This window comes from Capsicum annuum, chromosome 5, assembly GCF_002878395.1.
Source record: "Capsicum annuum cultivar UCD-10X-F1 chromosome 5, UCD10Xv1.1, whole genome shotgun sequence".
In the NCBI taxonomy this organism is placed as follows: Eukaryota; Viridiplantae; Streptophyta; class Magnoliopsida; order Solanales; family Solanaceae; genus Capsicum; species Capsicum annuum.
Genome location: NC_061115.1, coordinates 37,088,071 through 37,113,484, shown reverse-complemented (window position 1 = coordinate 37,113,484; position 25,414 = coordinate 37,088,071). Strand labels below are relative to the sequence as shown.

The 25,414-nt window shown below is 36.8% G+C and overlaps 1 protein-coding gene across 2 annotated transcripts in view; it reads right to left on the bottom strand.

The window, feature by feature from the left end:
• Positions 1 to 25,414, bottom strand: part of LOC107870574 (vesicle transport protein SFT2B) — a 45,302-nt gene that overhangs the window by 4,488 nt on the left and 15,400 nt on the right. For both annotated transcript variants that reach the window (XM_016717143.2, XM_047412967.1), the window contains exons 2-3: positions 21,960 to 22,013; positions 14,016 to 14,089 (exon numbers count right to left, since the gene is read on the bottom strand). In XM_016717143.2, the coding sequence (XP_016572629.1) occupies positions 14,016 to 14,089; positions 21,960 to 22,013 (128 nt within the window). The remainder of the gene's footprint in view (positions 1 to 14,015; positions 14,090 to 21,959; positions 22,014 to 25,414) is intronic.

Here is a 25,414-nt window from a genome sequence, read left to right as displayed (position 1 = left end):
ATGATAGGAAAGTTGGGCTGACAAAGCATATCTACAAGATAAGTGTTGTAGAGATGTAAAGAGATCATTAGACTAAACAGGATTAAAAAAATTTATGTTCGATAAAAAGTGCCAGTAGCACACACTGAAAATGAAAAGAGCAAAAGTTGCTTAAGATGATTTGGTCCAACAATCCTATCAAAGGCAGTTGTATCAAAGGTAGCTTATCAGTTTGAGCATGACTATTACAAGAAGATACTCTAATGCCCTATGCCGACCTCCAAATGCACCCGTCGATATGTATGAAACCATGGTGACCGAAGATGTTAAAGAGGTAAAATAGATTTCAATGAAGGAGAAAAAATCTCTATGTCTGACATCAATGAGTTGGAATATGTTTTAGTCATGTTAAACATTTACTTTAGGTTATATGTTTCTAGGGAACTTATAGGGTCTGTTTGAAAGTCACCTAGTAATGGAATTGGTGCAATTACTAAATTACACAGCCTAGAAATTACCAAGAATTATTTGTTTGCCACAATGTAATTACAAGTGTATTTGTTTGATTGCACCAGTGTAATTACATAGTTATATTAAAAATTTAAATAAAAATTATTCATCAAAAATAAAAATTAATATTTATAAATATGAACCTTTATAAATGATATTAAATTAGGTATTTGAGATATACATTGTCACTTTTTTTTTTTTTTGATAAAGGTAAAGTGAGATATACATTGTCTTTGAAAAATATATAATTGATAAAACATATAATTTTTAACTTATATTATAAAAAATAATTAACATATATTTCTCAATTTAGTATATTATAATTTAATTAACCATACAAACCAAAAGTACGTAACTTTTAAAAACATCATAAAATGCAAGTTTGACAAAAAGATTAATATTTTCAATAGAATGTCATAAAATTTTTCAAACATTTGACAAAAGATAATTTGTCAATTAGAACTAAAAAGGGAATAACATGTAATGTGAAATAAAAAATCAATACTACTAAAGCAAATAAATAGGGACCAAAAATATAACACAAATTTTTTAAAAAATTGTTAACATAATACTCTTATGTTAAATTTGGATTGTCAAATACACCTGCTTCATTTCAAGGATTGATGAATGTTATATTCAGAAACTTCCTTAGGAACTATGTACTTGTCTTCTTTGATGACATATTAATATACAACAAAAGTGTAAATGAAGGACAATATCCAGTAAAATGATAATCCTTCTAGGCCACTTGCACAACTAAAGGATGCATTGACTAAAGCACCTAACACTGTCTAACATGACTAATACCCTGTTTGGGATTGCTTTTTTCTAAAAAAAAAACTTTTCTTTGAGGAAAATCACTTTTTTTTAAAAGAAGAGTGTTTGGTAAACTTGCAAAAGTGTTTTTAAAAAGAAACTGAAGTAGTTTTTCTGCTTCTGGAAAGAAGCAAAAAATTTCTGCTTTTCAAAAAAAAGCAGAAGCAAAAAAAAAAATTTCATGACAAAAATAACCCTATCACTTACACACACATATATATACCCCTTATTAATTAATTAGCATATCTTATAATTTGATTAAAGTTTTATTTTAAAATTTTATACTTCACATTTACATCATAATTCTTTATTTCATTCTATGATTTATATATTGTTTTATTTTTCACTCATTTTCTTTAATAAAATTGAAAATATCATTGATGATGACGATCGAAAATTATATACTCCCTCCGTTTCAAAAAGAATGACCTACTTTCCTTTTTAGCCTGTTTTAAAAAGAATGACCTCTTTTCTTTTTTGACAATACTTTAATTTCAACTTTCCAAATAGCATGTTTACGACCACAAGATTAAAGGGCATTTTGGTACATTTGACACTACTTTAATTTAAGGCCACAAGATTCAAAAGTCTTCTTTATTTTTTTAAACTTTGTGTCAAGTCAAAATAGGTCATTCTTTTTTAAACGGAGGGAGTAACTCTTTATTTTTTATTATTAATGCTAATAAATGACAGACGAATTACGTTGCAAGATCAAATTGTAATTTGGCAGCACTTGAAAATTTTTTCTCAAATATTTAATTTTAAATAAACAATTCATTAAAAGTGGCATGTTTTTTACCATGAGGTGAATTTTTCATATATAGTAATTTAATTTTAAAAAAGGGCAACCCGGTGACTAAAGCTACCGCTATGCGCGGTGTTTGGGGAAGGGCCCCACCACAAGGGTGTATCGTACGCAGCCTTACCTTGCATTTCTGCCAGAGGCTGTTTGCAAGCCTTGAACCCGTGACCTTCTGATCACATGGCAGCAACTTTACTAGCTACTCCAAGGCTCCCCTTTATATATAGTAATTTAATTTATGGAAAAAATTTTAAATTCATTTTTGCTTAATGTTTTTAAGTAATATTTAAATTAGTTAACTAATATATCATCATTTAATATTTTTTTAATGTATCTATGTATATAAATATTGATTTGAAAATTTTATAGTTAGTAATTTTGAATTAAATAAAATAAAATTTTAATTAAAAATATTATGATAGATACAACAACAACAAACCCAGTATATTCACACATAATGGGGTCTGGGGAGGATAGAATGTACGCAGTTCATACCACTACATCCGAAGAAGTAGAGAGGCTGTTTTCGATAGACCCCCGGCTCAAGAAAAGGACCGAGACCGTGTTCAAATATCGCAAACATACAACATGATAAAATAACAACGATACAACAACCTCAAAAAAAATATTATAATAGATATTTAAGATGAACTTTCTATGTAAAATTATTTTAGTAGTAAAAGTCTATTGATACATGTCTTTTTTGGTCATTTGACTCTCAAAAACACTTCTTGAAACAGATTGTCCGACCACAGTCTGCTTATCAAAAGCACTTTTCAAATGTATTTACCAATTACAAAAAATTTTTTTCAAAAGCACTTTTTTGAAAAGCTATTTTATAAAAGTGTTTCTCAAATAAGCAGTTTTCTAATAACAATCCCAATAGGGCTCTAAGTTGTTCATGGTTGAAGCTGATGATAATGGAATAGGGATTAGAGTTGTTCAAATGCAAGAGGGCCATCCTAGTGCATTACTGGTAAGGGGCTTTCACCTAGACATGCAGCACTATCAGTGTATGATAGAGAACTGCTGGCTATTGTCCATGTTGTGACCAAGTGGTCACATTATCTACTCTTCAGAAATGTCATTAGAACAGATCAAAGTGCCTTGAAGCATCTATTAGAGCAGAAACTACATACTAATTCTCCGTTGCTTTTGGCTCAGTAAACTCATGCCCTTTGACTATGTCATTGAATATAAAAAGGGGGTGGAAAACAAGGTGGCTGATGCCTTATCTAGGGTGTATGGTGCTGAATTAATGACTTTGGTTCTCTCTAATACTAGTTCTGGTCTTCCACAAGCTATACTAGCCAGCTGGGAGGTTGATGGTAAATCCAAATTGCCATAAACAGTTTGCTTCGTGTCAGAATCAGCTTAGGAGGAAAGGGAAGCTGGTGGTTGGCACTGTACCTCAGCTGAGATCTGATATTATTTCCTTCTGGCACTCGCTGCTCAGGGAGGACATTCAGGTGTAGAAGCTACCCTAAGAGATTGTTGACTCTTTTCTATGTGAAGAATATTAGAAATGATGTGAAGTTGTTTGTTCAGAAGTGTGACATTTGACATTTATCAGAAGAATAAGTCTGATCTAGCTGCTTAACCTGGCTTGCTATAACCATTGCCTATTCCTGAGGTGGTCTGGTCACAAATCAGCTTAGATTTCATTGATGGTCTGCCTAAATCCAAAGGGTATGAGCTCATTCCAGTGGTTGTGGATAGAGTAAGTAAATATGCTCACTTTCTACCTCTGAAGTACCCTTACCCTGCTCAATCTACAGTTGAGACTCTCATGGATACAGTTGTTAAATTACATGGGTTGCGTGATGCAATAACTAGTGACAGGGATATTGTATGCCTCAACAATTTTTGGCAAGAGTCATTCAACCTACAAGGAGTACAGTTGAACACTTCTTCAGCATATCATCCACAATCTGATGGTCAAACTGAGGTGTTGAATAGGAGCTTGGAAACTTACTTGAGATGCTTTTGTATGAAGAACCTCATACTTGGTTCACTTGCCTAGCTAGGGCTGAATAGTGGTACAACACTTGTTTCCATAGTACTATTCAAACCACTACCTACGAGGCACTTTATGGAAGGCCTCCTCCATTACATTTGCCCTATCTACCTGATTCAAATTGATGCTACCTTGCTTAACAGGGAGATGAAGTTAGAGCTATTGAAACCCCACTTGAGGAGGGCTTAGTTGAGAATGAAGCAACGGGCAGACTCACATAGGAGTGGCAGTTTTTGTTGTTGTTGACTGGGTATATTTCAAGATCCATCCTTATAAACAACATACTGTTTCTGGCCATGCTTTCCATAAATTGGCTGCCAAGTAAATGGTCCCTTCAAAGTTTTAAAGGGGGTGGGATCAGTGGCTTAGACACTTTCTTTTCTTAATATTAAGATTCATCTTATGTGTCTTTATTGAAGAGGTCTTTTGCATTGCCTACCGCAAATTTGGCTACCTCCTCTCATTGACATAGCGCATCCTCTTTGGCCTAATCCTGAGAGTATTCTTCAGAGGAGAATGGTCAAGAAAGGTGGAAAGGTTGCGGCCAAAGTTTGGTCAAGTCGGAAGGCTTACCTGCTGATGATGCTAGCTGGGAGTTCTACCAAGCTTTACAAGTCAAGTTTCCAATTTTTGATCCTTGAGGACAAGGATCGCTTTTTGGAAGGGGATATTGTAACACTAAATAGCTAAATAGAAGTAACAATTCCCATGTCAACCAATTCGGTTATAACCGCCAGTTAGTTGGTTGGACAGTCTACTGTTCATTACAGTTCCATTGGATTACTGTTTATGCAGAGTTAGCTGATTAGGAAGTTAGAGGGAATGGGTCATTCTACAATTGTATATAAACAAGTCAAGTGTAAACTGATATATCAGTAATACAGATGATTGGTAATTGGGTAACAAGTGGTAAGCTAGTGGTGTCTGGGTAAGAAGGGGGACAGACATAGATCACCTACTTTAGCATTATGAATTTGCTACCAGTTTGCGGAGTTTCATATGTGCATTGCTCAATATTGAGTGGCAAATAGGTATTGGAAAGAGAAGGAAAGGCATGTCAATGTTTTGTAACTCTCCAATCTGCATAGACCGTTATATGCATTTTCAATGACTATTTTTCATAAATTTTCATGCTATTTAAAAAAAAAATTATTTAGGTAGATATTTTTTGAATTGTACAATCCATGTATATTGGTTAAAAAGTTCTTCAAAAAATTCAGAAATACTAGGATCAGAGGATGCTTAGTTGATTGGTGAAATAATTATTTTTACTGGTGATGGACATTGACCGAGTTGTAGAGATAGTCTATAGGTCAATAAGAAAGTCGGTATCTTGAGGAGGCTATTACGTAATTTTGTGAGATGAACTATTCTCTACATACTCTAAAACAATGACGTGTTATGGTGCAAATCTGTTCCACATTTTTTTTTGACAGGTCAAATTTGCCAAACTGCTTATATTTGAGCTATTGGATCTTAAAGGCTAATTTTAAGCAGCTTCTGTGAAGACCGAAAGATCTTTTCTGTTGTTTACTGTACCAAATATAGGCGAAAAGTCATGGCATAGGTGCTGCCCAGCTTTTTTCTCAATAAGAATTAGGACTAGTTTTGACCAATTAGTCCCCTTTTGGAACTCATCATTATTTTTCTTTGAAGTATATATAAGTTTCACATATTCTGAGAGTATTTAGTTGCATGCTTAAGGTGCAAGAGATACTTATACCAAGGAGAATTCTTGAAGAAGCACTTTGCGTGTTGTATGTGATTTTTGGTACGAAGAACTTAATACTTCTTGGGTATTTAGTTGAGCTATGTATACACTAGAACTCCAAGAGATGCACATAAATTCATATTTTACATTTTTACTTTTTTTAAGAACATGTTTGAATAACTTGAGCCTTGGAACCATTTCTTCTTACTGGAAGTTGTTGTATCGGTGTTTTGCTACTTTAAGTACCAACTTACTTTATTTATTTGAGAAAGTATATTCTCAGCACTTGGATTATTTGGATTTCTTAAGTGTCTATCGTATGAAGTGAGGAAAATATAAAAATGTTAATTGTTTTATGTGAAGTACTTTCGATGATACTGATAAGTGGAGATTTGACCACTTATTCGGCACCATTTACTTGTGCTTTTGTAGTTCGTCTAGTATGTATTTGTGCTCATTCTTATGGAATACATCGTGTTTCTGATGTGGATAAATAGACACGTGATTGAAGAAGGAAATGATGATAAAGAACCAAAAAAGAGATAAAATGGTGCAAGCAGGTATGAAGTTAATTGTGAAGTCGTCAGTGGCATGTCAAAGACCTCTGCATCCAGCAGAGGTCAACCTCTGCGTCTAGCAGAGATGTCAACGTCCAGCAGAGATTACATCTGTGACCCAATAGAGCCATGTGTGATCTATTCCGTTATTCTTTGATTTCACGATTTAATAACAAAAGTTCTTCTTGTTTATTTGTTTGTGTCGATCTTAGCATGAGCGGCTAAACACTACCTAGAATTTAAGCCACATCTATGTCGTTTATTTAATTTCTTGATTCGTTCGTGGGATAAAGCGTTAGCGTTTTATATATCCTAATTGGATCGATATTTAAGTGTTATGATTGAGGGAGTGGATGCTCTTGGATTAACCTTGCGTTCTATCTTGGAAAAGAAGAACGCTTCAAGGGTTTGATTCGATTAGCGGGTTGGCTAGATTGCCCAAGGAATTGAAGCATTGAACCGATAGAGATCACTAGGAATAGTTACCTCATCCCGAAGATTTTCCAGAATAATCACTACAACATGCTTAAGAATGAAATTTGAAAGAATGCAGAGAGGCGGTGAAACTCTAGATTTCACTCTATTGATTACAATCTAATTTTATAACACTTTCTTAATTATTGTTTTATAACTCTTAGTTTAATATTAATCAAAATAACTTTAAAAAAATTAATTGGTATTATGTTACGCATAATCGACGAATTTAGACTTAACTACCCCCTATAATTGCTCTTTGTGGAATTCAACTTGGAAATACTTCCGATTATTAGTGTGATGTTCGCTTAACTCTTTACCTGGGTACCATTGAGCATCATCATATGTTGACGTCGTTGTCTAAGAAATTAGTGAATCGATTAAGAAAATGAAGAATAGGAGGAGGGAACTCAAACAAGAAATCTTACCATTGGAGAAATCCAAGTTATGGTTCAAGGTAGAACGTAAAGGGCAAAACTCTAAAGAAAACCTCAAAGCTCTCCACAAGCCACAGGGCTACTAATATTAATAGAAATTCAAAATTAGTTACAATGAAGAAGAAAACACTCCTTATACAGGAGCAAATTTTGTTGCCGACACCCTAAAAGTACACACTAGATTTCAAAGATGGTCAAACCAAATTAAACAAGAAGAAATTTCATCTAAAAGAAGTCAACATAGCATTAAATAAGCTTCTAGAAACACTAGCTTGGGTTGCTAGACTTGTTCCTTCTTTGGTCAAATTTTGGACCAAAATCCAACTCCTATTGGTCTTCAATTTGGGCCTCCAAATAATTGTAAAACTTATTCCCAAAAGATCTAACTTTGGACTAGAGTCCATTAAAGTGTTTTGATATTCACTGGTCCTCAGTGGATTTGAGACTCTATGGTTGCTATCATGGTGATAGCAAGTACCTAATAGAATAGTCAAGATGCATACAAGCAGGCAGACACACCATCTTTAAAAAAAAGAATATCTTGTCACATAAGAAAAATGGTACAAAGACAGAAGATTGAGCCAATGTCTAAAGGATAAAGGAATAAGAACCTCTATTGGAGAATCAACACTCCAAGAAAATGATGAAGAATAATGGTTTCTACTAAAGGTCATCTGCCTCACCTAGATTGTCTTATATGAAAGCAACTCTTACCCAGGAAAATCTCAAAAGAAAAAACATTGTCATAGTCAACAGACGTTGGATGTGCCTACAGGACTCGTAGAGTGTTAGTCATCTGCTACTGCACTGCCCATTTGCAACAAAAATCTGGAACTTTTTTCCGCCTATTTGTGATCTGCAATAGGTCACCCCACACTCTATCAAGGATGCTTTCACAAGCTTGATTTTTTAGAGGGTTGACAAATATATCAAGAACATCTGGAGATTGATTCCAGCAGTAACTTTTGGGTGTATCTGGAAAGACAGAAAAAATCAATGCTTTTTCAACACCATTCACTCTCTGAAGTCTAGATGTTTAGTCCTTTTGTTTAATTGATACTATAGCTCCCATGTAAATAGTATGGACATTTGTTTTTGGACTTGTTAGCTCCCTAATTTTAGTTTAGATCCTGCTCCTACCGATTCAATGGAAGATTAAAGATGCTCGGGTGATGACATGATTTTTAGGATCAATTGACCCTCTTATTGTTCTTAATCTCAGGCCATACAAGACAGCAAAGGCCATGTGAGATTACTTACAAAAGGTTTACAACCAAGACCATAGCGCAAGGCGCTTTCAGCTAGAGCATGAAATTGCTAATTACTCTAAAGAGGTCTCTCTGTTCAAGATTATTTTTCAGGATTTCAGAACTTTCAAGATTATTTTTCAGGATTTCAGAACTTTCAAGATTATTTTTCAGGATTTCAAAACGTATGGGCTTTATTTAGATATTATTTATGCTAAACTACCTGCTAAATATGAACAAAGCAAGAGAGATCAATTTTTGATGAAAAATTGCGATCTGAATTTCAGAGTGTTCGCTCTAACTTGATGAATCAAGACCTGTCTCCCTCTTTAGATATCTGTTTTAGGGAATTACTTCATGAAGAACAACGCCTTTTCACACAAAATGCTTTCAAGCAAAAAAACATTCAGACTGTTGCATTTGCTGCTCAAGGAAAAGGAAGGGTAGGGATATGAGCAAAATTCAATGCTACAGTTGCAAGTAATATGGCCATATTGCGAGCAATTATGGTAAGAATTTTTGTAATTATTGTAAACAACACGGGCATATAATCAAGGATTGTTCCACACGTCCTCAAAATCATAGGACCAATGCCTTCCAAGCGGAGATAAACAGTTCCACTTCTGATTACTCATATTCAACAGGAACTAACAACCAATTTGCTACTCCGGCAACTAGACAAGTTCTTACTACTGAAATGGTAAAACAAATGATTGTGTCAGCCCTTTCAGCCTTGGGGCTACAAGGTAACGATATTACATCTAATTTTTGGCTTGTTGATTCTGGCGCTTCCAATCATATGACCAACTCAACTAGTGAGCTAAAAAAAGTTTGTAAGTATCATGATCTCTCACAAATTCAGGTGGCCAATGGTAGTAATTTACCCATTACCAAAGTTGTGGATATTACTCAAAACTTTCAAAAATGTTTTTTATCACCAAAGCTCTCCACTAGTCTTATTTCGGTTGGTCAATTAATAGATGACAATTGTAATGTGAAATTCTCGTAATGGTTGCCTTGTGCAGGATCAAATGTCGGGGACGATAATCGCGAAGGGGCCTAAAGTTGGAAGATTGTTTCCTATACACTTTTTAATTCCTCGTGTTCTATCTTTTGCTTGTAATCCTACAACTAGTAAGACGGAGGTTTGGCATAAGCGTCTAGGACATCCTAATTCTATTGTGTTGTCTCATTTATCATATTCTGGTCTATTAGGCAATAAAAATCACTTTTCAGTTGCTTTCTTTGATTGTTCTACTTGTAAATTAGGCAAAAGTATAACTCTTCCTTTTCCTAATTTTGGCAGTGGTGCTACAAAGTGTTTTGATGTAATTCATAGTGATGTTTGGGGCATTTCATCAATTGTTTCACATGTTCAATTCAAGTACTTTGTGACATTCATAGATGATTATAGTCGATTAACATGGGTGTATTTTCTTCGATCCAAATCTGAAGTGTTTTCAATATTCAAGAAATTTTTGGCTTACATTGAGAATCAGTTTTCCACATGTATCAAAATATTAAGATCTGATTCTGGTGGAGAATAATGTTTCATGAATTCAATAATTCTTCCTTGAGAAATGGATCATCTCACAACGCTCTTGCCCATATACACCACAATAAAATGGGGTTGTTACGCGTAAAAACTGTCATCTTTTAGATATCACTCGTACTTTATTGATTGAGTCATCAGTACCATCTAAATACTGGGTAGAAGCTTTGTCTACTGTTGTTTATTTAATTAATAGACTTCCATCTAAAGTGTTAAATCTAGAGTCTCCATAATATTGTCTTTATCTCAAGTATACTACCTACCATAGTTTTCCATACACTTGGTTGTATTTGTTTTGTGCACCTACCTCCTTCTCAACGCAATAAACTTTTTGTTCAGTCTACTAAATGAGCTTTTATGGGTTATAGTACTTCACAAAAAGGTTTTATATGTTATGATCCAAGTTCTAACAAATTTTGTGTTTCTAGAAATGTTGTGCTCTTTGAAAATCAGTCTTTCTTTCCTACCCATGTTAAGTCATCTTTAGTTTCTCCTCTTCTTCCGACTTTTGAGGATTTGTCATTTTCTACAAAGCGGTTCAAACCTAGATTTGTGTATGGACGACGTCGGCCAACTTTACTCCATTTCGAAATGAATCCGCCACCTGAGACTGCTCCACAACCAGAATCTGAGATTTCTTCAAGGTCTACTCCACTTGACCCTCCTCGGCGATCTACCAGAGTGTCTCATACTCCTAAACGGTATGGTTTTTCTTCTACTTTATCCACTATCTTTATTCCAACAGGTTACTCACAAGCCTCCAAGCTTGAATGCTGGCAGGAAGCAATGAAAGAGGAACTTTTGGCTCTTAAAGAAAATAACACATAGGACATTGTTCCTTATCCTTCAAATGTCTGTCCAATTAGATGTAAATAGGTTTATTCAATTAAACTTCATTATGATGGAACTCTTGATTGGTACAGGGCTCAGCTAGTGGTTCTTGGAAATAAATAGAAGTATGGTATGGACTATGAGGAGACTTTTGCACCTGTAGAAAAAATGACTACGATGCACACTATTATTGCCATTGTTGCGTCATAAAATTGGCCTCTTCATCAAATGGATGTCAAAAATGCTTTTCTCCATGGTGATCTCAAAGAAGATATTTATATGAAACCCCCACCTAGTTTGTTCTCATAACCTACATCAGATGTATACAAGTTAAAATGGTCTTTATATAGATTAAAACAAGCTCCCAGAGCTTGGTTTGACAAGTTCCGGTCTACTTTGCTTCAATTCTCTTTTGAGCAGAGCCATTAGGACTCATCTTTGTTTCTTCGACAAACATTTGAAGGTTGTGTTCTTCTGGTGTATGTAGATGATATTATTATCACAGGAACCGACTCTTCGCTAATCACTAGCCTCCAACAGCAGTAAAGGTTTGTTTTCATATGAAAAATCTTGGTATTCTTACATACTTTTTAGGGTTGAAAGTTCATTATGATTCTTTAAGTGTGTTCTTGAACCAACAAAAATATACTCAAGACTTGATTACTTTGGTTGGTCTTCAAGAATCTTCCTCTGTAAATACTGAATTGAATGTAAAGTATCATCGTGAAGACGAAGATCGGCAATTAGTTGGGAGCCTAAATTATCTTACTATACTCGGCCGGATATCTCTTTTGCAGTTCAACAAGTGATTCAATTTATGCAAGCTCCCCGTCATCCACATTTGGTGGTTGTCCGTCGTATCATTCGATATCTCTTGGGAATATCTACCCGTGGATTATTATTTCATAGTGGTTCTCCAATTCAGCTTAATGCATTTAGTGATTCTGATTGGGCTAAATGTCCTGACACCCGTCGCTTCGTCACGGGTTGGTGTATGCTTTTCGGAGATTCTTTGATACCTTGGAATAGCAAGAAGCAAGAACGTGTTTCAAAATCTGAATATCGAGCAATGTCTACTACTTGCTCTGAGATTGTTTGGCTACGTGGTTTACTTGCAGAAATTGGATTTCCTCAATCTAATCCTACTCCTCTCCAGGCTGACAACACAAGTGCGATTCAGATTGCCACCAATCTAGTTTATCATGAAAGGACCAAACATATTGAAGTGGACTGTCATTATATCAGAGAATGTGTAGATAAGAGAGTCATTACTCTTCCACATGTATCCAGTGATCTTCAAATCGCCGATGCGTTTACAAAATCCATGGCACGGCAACGCCATCGGTTTCTAGTGGGCAAATTGATGACCTGCTGCTTCCAACCTTCTAGCAAACCTTCCATATTCTGAGGCATCACCGATTTAATACAGTGAAGATTTAGGAATAACTCCCAACATTCTCTAGAAAATTTGCAATGGAGAAAAAGGTGCTCAGCCTTTTCCTGATTTTCTTCACACAGGAAGCATCTACTACATAGGTCAAAACCTCTTTTCTACAAGTTTTTTTGAGTTAAGCATGTCCCCCAAGTTGCATTCCATCCAAAACATGCTACCTTAACAGGAGCTTTTGTCTTCAATATCATGTTCCAAGGCCAAGAATTATCCCACTGACCTGGCTGCTTTATCAACATACTATAACAATTCTTAACTGAAATTTTCTGGTCTTTACTTGTCGGCCAGTTCAGGGTATCCACCTTATTCTGATCAATATAAACTGATCCCAATTGTTGAAGCAACTGACAAAATTCTTCTATCTCACAACACCTTATTCTGATCAATATCTGTCCAGAATCTATTTTCTTCTCCATTTCCCACCCCAGTCTGGTAAATTGACAGAAGTCTTCCCAAAGTCCGCCTATGCTCTTCCATACTCCCATTAACAGTTCTCCATCTATCATTCTTCCCATATATGGCATTAATAAGCTTTTCCCAAACTTCCTTGAATGCCGGCTTGAGTAACGCAAACATTAGTGAGAATCCAATGCCCCGAAAACCTAAGGGTTCCTCCGCAAGGTTCGTCCATGCAGGGTGAGTCAGGGCCTAAGATAAGGCCGAAAGGTGTAGTCGATGGATAGCATGTGAATATGTTTGTACTACCCCTTGTTGGCCCCAAGGGAGGGAGGAGGCTGGGTTAGCCGAAAGATGGGTATCGGTTCAAGAACGTAACGAGTCCCTGCTTTTTCAAGGTAAGAAGGGATAGAGAAAATGCATAGAGCCAATGTTCGAATATCAGGCGCTACGACGCTGAAGTAACCCATGGAAATACTCCCAGGAAAAGCTCGCATGACTTTGAGCAACAGGAACCTGTACCCGAAACCGACAGAGGTGGGTAAGTAGAGAATACCCAGCGGCGCACCTTCCCTGCTATACCTCCACAACCATTTGAGTAGAAGACTTACATTATTAGAACTACAATAATGTATCATTTTAAACAATAGCTCAGGGTTAAAAAAGAGAACAAGATATTTCATCGCACTATCAAAACAACCCCTTGTGTCAAATGGTAGCTGGTCATCTGGCAGCACTGGTTATCTAGCAAATCTTAATGTATCAAAACATGCATCATTGGGGAGGGAGGGAGGGGGAGAGCGACGCTCCACTAGCGCATATGTAGATCGTGCGGAAGGATAGAAATCTGAAACCTTTTGATGAGATAAGAAGGACTTGGTATATTTGAGTCTTATCTGTAATCTTTTTGGTGAACCCAAGAGGTTCTTATTTGTATAGAAGATTCTTTGTTGCTTGTAAACTCACATTTTCTATAACGTTTTCTACTTCTTGGTATACTTCTTGTATACGGGTGTTGAATCCACAAATTCTACAAACAAGGTTGCTAAAAGTGATGCAACTATGAATGGAGAGTTCGATCTTGGCTCAGGGTGAACTTTTCTCCCTTCATTTAATAAAATTTTACTACTTGAGGGATGCCTTAGTGCACCCGGTTGCCCTTTTTTTTTTACTGTATCATAGAAAGAATATCAAAACAAGCATCATAAAAGGGAAATAGAGAATGTTATAACAGACCTTCCAAGAGCAAGCAAATTCCCTAAGGAAAATGTTATTCCGAACTTGATTGGATTGAAGAAAACCAGCATCGACTGTCATAAAGAGAATAATTACATATGCCTAATGTCAACCGTGAAAGAGATTATTATACTATAGAAAAAAAAATGTATACTGCCAAGAAAATAAGTTAGGAAGTGAACAATTCATTGAAGAACAAAAGAAGGACTAATGAGGTAAAAAAAAGGAAGAAAAAAATTCTAACGAGCAAACTATAAAGAACATTGATTGTTAATGTTATCCAACAGAAAATCCTTAAGATTAATGTCCAGTTAAATTTAACCATTGGTATTGAACAAATTTGTATGCAAGAAATCTTTGCTGGCACACATAATACATCCAATAATTTATGACCAAAAAGAACCATCTCCAAAATGTTACTTCTCAAAATAAATACAATTTGTCAACAAAGCAAGAAATACATTTGTCAAGAACTTTGGGTATATGCGGTATGAAGGAAAACATTTTCTAGAAAACGATTTTCTATTTCTTATGTTCATATGGTAAAAATATTTTGGAATATATTTTCTTAAGGACAACAAGCTCCTTTTTTATCATCAAGCAAAAGATTTCATTGATAATAACAAGGCCATCTTGGCTGTATACAAGAGGTATACCAAAAAAGGAAAAAAACTACAAAATAAGGTTCTCTCCAAAAGATACTCAATCTTCTATATGGAACTACATTGGTGAAACAAAAGAAAATAAGGGATTGGAGACTACTGCTCAAATAAGCAAAGCTCATCTCCACCCCTTCAAAAACTCTCTTATTTCTCTCTTTCCAAATGACCCACATTATAGCAAGAGGAGTAACATTCCACGCCTTGTGCCTTCTTCTTCTAGCTCCACTCCTCTAACTGAACATCAACTCCTTTCACAGATCTTGCCATCACCCAAGAAACGTCAAACCAATCAAAGATATCCACCCATAACCTCATGGCTAATTTGCAATGTAACAAAATATGATCCACGCCCTCACTCGTCTCCTTGCAAAGGAAACACTAACTCAAGCATAAAACCTTTTGTTTTCTAAGATTCTCCACAGCCAAGATTACCCCTCTGGTAGAGCTAACCACATGAAGAAGCACACTTTCCTCAGCACCTTAGGTATCCAAATAGAACTACATGGGAAACACTCATCTATCCTACCCAAAAGCTTTTCATAAAAGGACTTAACAGAGAACACTTTGTTATTCCCCAACTCCCAACTCAAAGTATCAGATGTGTTGACTGGTTCGCAATGATTTTGAAGTAAAGCTAACAGTCTCTAACTATCAAATATGTTGACCAGTTCGCAATGATTTTGAAGTAAAGCTAACAGTCTCTGAAGCTCCGTCACTCCCAATCCTAGAAATTCCTTTTGAACCTCAAATCCCAAAAAATCTCATCCCCCTGTGTCCCCTTAATTGTTGAACAGATAACTCCCTCTGGCAAGAAACCAAACAAACTTGGTAATTCATCCTAAAGCACCAATCCTCCACACTACTTTTGCCCCCAAAACCTAACTCTACTCCCTTCCCCAACCTTAAAACCAATAATATCATTAAAAGCCTCACAACCCTTCATAATATTCCTCCACACACTACACCCAAAAGGCTAAGGTATCCTATTTGTTCTCCATATGCCTTCCATTTCTCCATATTTATCCAAGTTATCCTATTTGTTCTCCATCTGCCTTCCATTTCTCCATATTTATCCTCTATCACCCCTCTTCATAAAGCTTCTCCCTCCACCCCAAATCTCCACAACTATTTAACCAGAAGCGCTTTGTTAAAAACCTTCATATCCTTAACCCCAAGACCTCCGCACCATATGGGAGATGTCACGGTCTCCCATTGAAATAAGTGAAACTTCTTTGCCCCATCCACCGCATCCCAAAGAAAACTGCTTTGCAACTTTTCCAACTTCCCTATAACAGCAACGGGAGTGTTGAACAGGGACATGCAATGTGTGGGGATACTCGATAAAGTGCTCTTGATAAGCACTTCTTTGCCCCCTTTAGACAACTATTTATTTTGCCATACTGCGAACCTCATCTCTACCCTCTTCAGTGACCGGGTTCCAGACATTAATATCCTTATTAGCCATGCCTAGAGGCAAACACAGGTAGGCAGTAAGAAGAGACCTACCCTCCATTTCGAAACTTGAGCAAGTAATCAATGTTATCCACAACACCAACAGGTATGGTCTAGCATTTTCTAAGGTTATTAAGCCCTGACACCTACCTGGAACAAAGTCAGCATTGTCCAAGGTAATCCGGCTGGAGCCCATCTACATTACAAAACACCAAAGTATCATCTGCAAATAAAAGATGTGTAACTGACTAGGAACCAATCCTACTAACCACAGCCTTGAACCTCGTGATGTCCACCTGAAACTGCTTGTGCATCATTCTGCTCAATGCTTCCATCACAAAGATAAAAACCATAGGTGATAACAGATCTCCCTGCCAAAAATCCCTCGAATTACCATAAAAAACACATGGATTGCCATTCACTAACATAAGTATCTCACAGAAAGAGATGCAAAAACTGGCCCACTTCCTCCATTTCTCCCCAAAGCCCATCCTCAACAAAATGAAATCCAAGAGTTCCGGTTTACATGGTCATAAGTCCTCTCCAGATCTACCTTGCACAAAACACTTGGCACACCCATTTTTTCCCTCGAATCTACCACTTCATTAGCTACCAAAGATGCATCCAGATTCTGTCTTCCTTTGACAAAAGCATACTGTTTTAAGTCTATTAGAAAACACCGATGAAATAATTTGTAACCCCCAATGCTAGTAGCCCCTTCCTTTAGGAATAATGACAATGAAAAAAGCATTTAAACTTCTCTCAAATTCACCCATCTTGGAACTCATCAATGGTGCTCAAAACATCATGATTGACCGTATTTCAACAATGTTGGAGAAAAAAGCTAGAGTGAAACTATCTAGCCCCGAAGCCTTGTCAACCACACAACTCTAAACTGCCACACGCACTTCCATCTCTTCAATAGCCCTCTCTAGCCACTCACTATTATCCCTTCCAATGTGATTGAAATCCACCCATCCCAGATTTACCTCCACTCCGCCTCCTCTTTGAACAATCGTTCATAAAACTGAATAATTGCTCCCTTCACTTCCGTTTTCCCCTTATAATGTCTCCCCCAACCTCCACAGACTCTATTTGCAATTGCTACCCTGTGAAAGAATTCTTAGAATCTCCTTCTTCCAACCACGATGCCTTCGATCTTTGTCTCCAACTAGTCTCTTCAGCCAAAGCCAAAGATGCTAGTTCCACTTTTAACATTTTTTTCTTCTCATTTTCCTCATCTAACTCCCTTTCCACCTCTAAACTATCTAACTCCTCTACTTCAATTATAATCTCCCTCATTTTCACCTCTACCCTCCCAAACACTTCCTTATTCCACATTTTAATGTCTTTCTTAAGTAACTGTAACTTGTTAGCAAGTTGAAAGATGGTCTCCCCTCCACGACGTAGTTGCTTCACCACCCAAATACTAAATGTCCAAAATTTATTGCTCACAACCACATATTTTAAAATTTGAGGAAATCTCATCCTTCTACCCCTACCACCATCGGCAAAATAGGTGAGTGATCTGAGACCACCCGCGAAAAAGGGAAATAGATCACATTTGGTGCCAGCTCCTCGTAAGAAATAGAAACAAGGAATTTGTCTAGCCAAAATTTGAAATTACAATCCTTCGACCTAGACCAAGTGAAATTGGCACCTGACGAAGGTAAATCAATAAGAAAATAGTTATCAATAAACTCTGAAAACTCCTCCATAGCCCTGGAAATCACCCTAAAACGGAACATCTCATACGGGAATCTTATAGTGTTAAAATCTTCCGCTAACACCTAAGGAATCTCCCACCTCTCAATACATGCCCTAATTCCTCCCAAAATGTGACTTTAGAGCCCTCCCCTATCGGTCCATATATAACCTAAACCCCCATTCTACCCCATTCCCATTGTTTTTAAACCTTGCATCAATAATGAACTCCCCCTTTTTACCTCTTAGTATTCCAATTTTCTCTCGTCCCAAAGAATTATTATTCCTCCCACATTCCCACATGTCGAAAGATAGTCATACTTCACCCACCTTCTACCCCACACACTCCTTATTTCCCCCACCTTCCACTCCACACACTCCTTACTATGTTATCCGACAAAGACTCTATTTTAGTCTCCTGAATACATATACAATCATTCCCCCATTCCTTAAACCCTACCTTCAAAATAGCCCTTTTGTTGGGGTCATTCATCCCCTTCACATTCCAACTAATAATTTTAAAATCCATTAACGAACTTTCTTTTTTTTGGTCCCCTCCTTCTCTCCCTCAACCCCTTCACTAATCTTATTTGCCAACCTATTTCTCCGACCATACACCAAGATCCTTTCATCCCCCTTAGGTGCTTCCTCAATTAGATTATTTTTCTCCTTTACTTCGTTTTTCTTCAAAGTCGCACTCCCTCTAGACGCTTGATCAATACTATTCAAAAGGTCAATAACTTTCCCCTTCATTCCTTCAAACGACACCCCTAAAAACTTCCCAAAATCATTGTACTTTTCTTCTGCCCATTTAGAAATATAACCCCCACCTCCACACAACTGAGACCAACTATGGTCCCAAAGAAAACCTTACCGTCGACCACCTGATGTCCATCACCAAAATAAGAATCATAAAAGCAGTTTCCCCATCAACAACCCTCCTCTTCACCAAATTACATGAAGGAGGCCCCTGTTTAGCGAACCCAACTAAACCCACCCTCAAAACACCCTTATCCGTACATCCCGGAATATAATTTTCCTTCTCCAACCCTTGCATTCCAGCAAGGGAAGATTCTACCACAAAATCCAAATTGGAAATTGAGTTTCTACATCTTAAATTCTCAGAAAAAGCCCCGATTTGTGAACCTAACAACTTTTGTCCACTTTCAAAAGTAGAAAATAGATCTCTGGCACCTTAATCCCCTTTATCTCTACCAAAAGACGCATACGAAGCCTTTGTACAGCAAATCCGAGCCCCACCTGAGTTAGAGTTGCCGAGAAAAAAAATTCTGACGTCGAATTTTTGTGTGCACAGTCGCTACGTGCTACACCACCATGACACGTCATATCTCTCCCCCTTTGGGACTCGTCGACCTTCGAACAGGTGTCAGCAACCCCATTCGTCACCCCAAAAGAACAAACAAGTTTACACAAGCGATATTATCGACCGGATAGTTTGTCGCAGGAAGCAGAGGTCGACCACCGTTCTTAGAAGTCACAGATCAATCGTAGTACCCGTGAATGAATTTTTTGTTTTTAACCGATCCAGTTCTATTTGTGAATTGTTTTTGTGAACTGTTTCTCCAAACCAGTTCAATAATCTAAGGGTAAAAATGTTTTTTCACCTCTCTTCTTTGCCCTAGCCTTGTCGAATTCAAAAAACCTACAGCTTTTTTTCCCGATGTTAGCTGGTCTAGCAGCCATGGAGGTCGAGCATAGTGACCTCCAAGCTTCATCAAAATTGCTAAATCGCCCATCCTTCTCTCAAATTCCACCTCCTCCCTTCTTTTCCTGTCCACCCAAACCCCTTTGATAATTTTAGGACTAAAATCTGGTGTTAACCAGATTCTGAAATTTTCATCCCCCTTATACCACCCTAGACACCGGTACTCTCCCCTTTTTCACTAAAATTCTAACCCTTGACACATTCGTGAGGCAACAGTCCGCCTCCAAAAATCCCCCTACGAGTGTCAAAGATGTTTAAAGAGTTCATTACACCAAAGATAAGCGGCAACCCAACAACATTCACCACCCCAGTTCCCGCCCTTCTCCTTTGAATATCGACAACTATCTCCTCAAACCACCTATGTAGACTAAGGACCTGTTTGGAAAGCCACCCTAGGAATTGAATTTGGTATAATTAGGTGTAATTACATTGTCTGGCATGTTTAATTGGCCAGGTAATTATTTGATCAACGGGTAAATGGTGTAATTGACAGAAGGTAATTAGACTCTCAAATTCTCGGGGGGTGGAGGGGTGGGGGGTGTAAATTGTTGGTAATTACATAGTGTAAGTACAAGTTGTTGCCTTATAATTTCTTCATTTTATTTCTATTTTCTTTGTTTTGATTTATTTTTATTTCTATTATTTCAAATTCTTCTTATTTTTATTATTCTAATATTTTTTAAAAATATATTTTTTATTTTATATTATTTTATTTCCTTAGTCCTCTTTCCCAACTATACTTCATGTGATTCCATGCAATTGTATGTATCATCTATTTTTTTATTTATTTTATGTTTTTTTTTAATGTAGAATTATTTTTTAGTATTCTAATTTTTAAATTAAAGTAAAACTCATTATTGAATAAGGTTATAGACTTACATTTTTCTTTTCTTTTAAATCGTCTTTATGTACGTTATATTGAAATTTGACATTAGAGTATTATGTTAACTTTTTTGTTTTGAATTTAGAACTTAATGTTATATTTTTAGTTTCACTTGTCGTAGTAGTATTGACTTAATATTTCACATTACAAGCCATTTATTTTTTAGTTAGAATCTGTAAAGAATGGATCTTGGGCCTAATTCAACCTCAAAAGCTAGCTCATGAGGGGAGGATTGCGCAAGTCCATATAAGGAGACCAATTACCCATCCCTTTTCTGATGTGGAATACTTAACACTCCCCCGCACGCCCAAGCCTCGTTAATTGGAGCGTGGACAATATAATATGGGGACCAACATCGGTGAACAAAGATTTGGGATGGGCCTGACTCTGATACCATATAAAAAATGGATCTTGGGCCTAACTCAACCTCAAAAGTTAGCTCATAAGGGGAGGATTGTCCAAGTCCTTATTAGGAGACCAATTACCCATCTCTATTTCGATGTGGGATACTTAATAGAATCAATAAATTTATCTTCTTTTTGTTATAACCGTGGTGTCTGGACCAACCGATAGATTATCTTTTTGTCAACTGTTTTAATAGTTTTATGACATTATATTTATAATATTTATCATTTTTTCAAACATGCATTTTATGATGTTTGTAGACAACTTGTACTTTTTAGTTTTTATGATTAATTTAATTAAAATATACTAATTGAAATAATATGAATCGATTATTTTTCTATAAGATTAGTTAAGAACATATGTTTTTTAACTACCAAATTTTCAAAAGACTATGTATCTTAAATATTTATTTTAATATCATTAATGAAGTCTCTTACTTGTCTAATATAAATTTTAAATTATTAACTTTTATTTTAAAAATTTAATATAACCATCTGATTACACTTGTGCAACCAAACAGTACGCTTGTAATTACATTGTGGCAAAGAAACAGGTCATCGTAATTACTAGGTTGTGTAATTATTAGGTTGGTAATTATTACCCTAGTAATTACACGAATCCCAATTATAAGGCGGCTTTCCAAACAGACCCTAAGAAAATTGTCATCCATCCACCTCTTACCCTCCCGTAGACACGCCCAGCCTCACTCTAACCAGGGAATATGAAGAGAAAAGTTGAGTTTCCCATAAAGGATACATTGATCCACGGATCAACTGCCCATCTCTTTGCTGCCCAAGCTACTACTGGATCCGGCGATGTAATCCTCTTCTCGAATCTTCCCACCAAATACATGGCGGAAAAAACTTACTCTCCGAGATGTGTCCCGTCGATAACCTGAAACGAGGCTCACTCTCGCCCAATAGTCTTCTGCATCCTCCATCCAGACAAAAGCCCATTTCAATAGTCACCTATAAAGCAAGAAATTCCTTTTGACTGGAAAAAGTTGAACAAATAGGTTATACATCTGCGACTCCATGCAATTCACTCCAAGAACCAGAAAGAACTAATCACAGAAATGAAAGAAGAAAAGAAATTAGAAAAATGAAACTCACCAAGAGAGTACAGGTGATACCAGTTGTTAAGCATATAGCAAAACCATAAAGCCTCTGTTGAAAAAAAAAAAAAAGTTTGAGCGTAGTTAGATACATATGTCGTAATGCAGTTAGTTTTCCCATTCACTTTATGCAAGAAAATTCAGTATAGATGTACAGAAGCGTCACATTCTAAGATGAATAAATTGGACAAAGCAGATCCAATAGACCAACGGACAGTGGACATTTTCACTAATCACCATAGTTAGTTCTCCTTGGTTAAATCTCACTAACAGCACTTATCATGCTTTCTTGAACATTTTTCATGTCGTGGGCATTACAAAAGAGATTCTTTTTTTGGCCCATCGGCCATCACTGATTGTATAGGAGTCATATTAAAAAGGAGAGAGGAAATCTGCAAACCCAATGTAAAATGGCATAATGAGAAGTCTAGTTCACAAGTCAATACACACTAAAGCCACGTGTCTGCAGAAAATTAGCTAGTCCATTCTTTAGGGATTGAGAACTTCCAGGCCCATTATCTAGCCTTTGTGAATCAACTCGTCCTTGGTGCCTATCTTACAAGGATTCTTCATTTATCCATATATAACTATGTCTAATAGGTATTAAATGGTTAGGTCCTTCAAAGTAATTAAAGAACCGGAGAACATCATATGAAACAATGTTATCGATTTCAAATTCTGCAACGTGCTTTAATGCAATGTCTACCACCTTATGTTCTTTTTCTACAACCACTGGTACTTGATGCACAATTGCTGTAATCACACACACAAGAAAATCCAGGAGCTAAGCTCGAAGACTGAAGTAGCTAATACAGGGAGATGAATCCGAGAATTTAGCTAAGAGAAGAAATTTAAGAGGAAGAAGATAGTAGAATATAATTTTCATGAATGAGAACAATCACTAAGAGTGGGAGTATTTATAGTCTCATCCTCCCAGAACTGAAGTAACTAACACTAGTAACTGATTAACTAACAATTGGAAACTAACTGTAGCTACAGTGTTTAACAGAAAAACTGAAGGCTGCTATAATAAAAACAGAAATTTGAATGAACTACTAGGAAGCTGCTGACTCATCACTTCTAACTGAATTGCCACATCGACTAACTAACTTTCTAATGTCAATTGTGACAATACCCCCTGCTGAAGAACACACTTGACCTCAAGTGTGGAAGGAAGGAAATCTGCTCTGGAGCTCATTGACAAATTCCCAGGTAGCTTGATCTGCAGCAATGCCAGACCATTTCACCAGAACTTGGCCAACAGCCTTATTTCCCCTCTTCACTAGCCTCCTATCTAAGATTGTCTCAGGAGTAAGGCAATACGGACTTGACAAATGACACACAGGAGGATGAGCGATCACCACTGGTAACTCATGACACCTTTAATGTTGAGACACATGAAATATGGGATGAATGAGAACATTTGCAGGCATTAATAACCTATAAGTCACAGCACCAATTTTAGCTTCTACAGGATATGGACCAAAGTACTTAGCTGCAAGCTTAATAAAGGGTCTAACAGCTACTGAAACTTGTAAGGCTGAAGTTTCAGATACACCCACTCCCCAACTGCAAATGATCTATCAGATCTATGTTTATCCGTTCCGTCTTACATTCTTTGTTGAGCTCTCTCTATATGAAACTTCAGCAATTGCACCATAGCCTCTCTTGCAGCCAAGGACCTATCCACCATGTCGGCATGAGACTCTCTAACCAACTAAGGAAGGTGTAAAGATGGTTTCTGTCCATATAACACCTCATAAGGGGTACACTAAATAGTGGTATGATAGGTAATGTTATACCACCACTCAGCCAATGGAAGATAAGCAAACCACTCCTTAGGACAATCTGAGCAAAAGCACCTCAAGTAAGTGTCTAAGGTTTTGTTCAACACTTCAGTTTGACCATTAGTTTGAGGATGGTAAGCTATGGATCTCTGCAGTTGCATCCCTTAAATTGTGAACAATTCCTGCAAGAAGGAGCTCATGAACACTGGATCCTCATCACTTGTCATAGTAACTGGCATACCTTGCAACTTAAACACACTGTCTAAGAAACATTGAGCCACAGATTGAGCTGTTTAGGGATGTTGCAGACTGAGAAGGTGTTTGTACTTGCTAAGCATGTCCACAACAACTAGAATAACTTCTTTCAATTAATGGAGAAAAAAATATTATTGAAAATTGTGTGTTTACATAATTACATCAAGACCCTATTTATAGACACTATAATACAATCCTTTTCCAAGTAGGATTTTTAAATACTAGTCCTATTTCTATTCATATTCTAACACTCCTCCTCAAGTTGGTGCATACAAATCAAATGTACCTAACTTGGGAAAAACGTAATTAATACGAGGACCGGTGAGGGACTTGGTGAAGATATCTGCAAGTTGATCACTTGACTTCACAAATTTTGAAACAACATCTCCTGAGAGTATCTTTTCACTGACAAAGTGGCAATCAATTTCTATGTGTTTAGTCCTCTCATGAAACACTGGATTTGATGCGATATGAAGGGTTGCTTGATTATCGCACACAAGTTATCTTATCGGTTTCTCCAAATTTTAACTCTCTCAACAACTATTTGATCCAAATTAACTCACAAGTTGCTACAACCATTGCTCGATTGCTCGATATTCTGCTTCCACACTAGATCGAGCAACCACACTCTGTTTCTTACTTTTCCAAAACACCAAATTACCTCCTACTAAAACACAATATCCGGAGGTAGAACGTCTATCAGAGGGTGATCCTGCCCAATCAGTATCTGTGTATCCAATGATATGCTCGTGACCTCAATCCTCAAAGAGTAGTCCTTTACCTAGAGCTGCCTTTATATATCGCAGAATACGAACAACTGCATCCCAATGACTATCACGGGGGGAAGTCATAAACTGACTTAACAACAATCACAGGAAAGGATATGTCAGGTCTAGTCACAGTGAGATAATTCAACTTTCCAACCAACCGCCTATACCTTTCAGGATCATTGAGTGGCTCCTCTTGTCCTGGCAGAAGTTTAACATTTGGATCCATAGGAGTGTCAATGGGTCTACACCCCATCATTCCTGTCTCCTCAAGAATGTCTAAGGCATACTTGGATTGAGAAATACCAATACCTGATCTAGACTGAGCAACCTCAATACCTAGAAAATATTTTAGTCTGCCGAGGTCTTTAGTCTGGAAATGTTGAAAGAGATGTTACTTCAATTTAGTGATACTATCTTCATCATTGTCGGTGATAACAATATCATCAACATAAACCACCAAATAAATACACAGATTTGGTTGAGAATGTCGATAAAACATTAAGTGATCGGCTCCACTACGAATCATGCCAAACTGCTGAATTACTGTACTAAACTTTCCAAACCAAGCTCGAGGGAACTGTTTCAGACCATAGAGTGACCTGCACAATCAACATACAAGACTACTAGACCCCCCCCCCCCC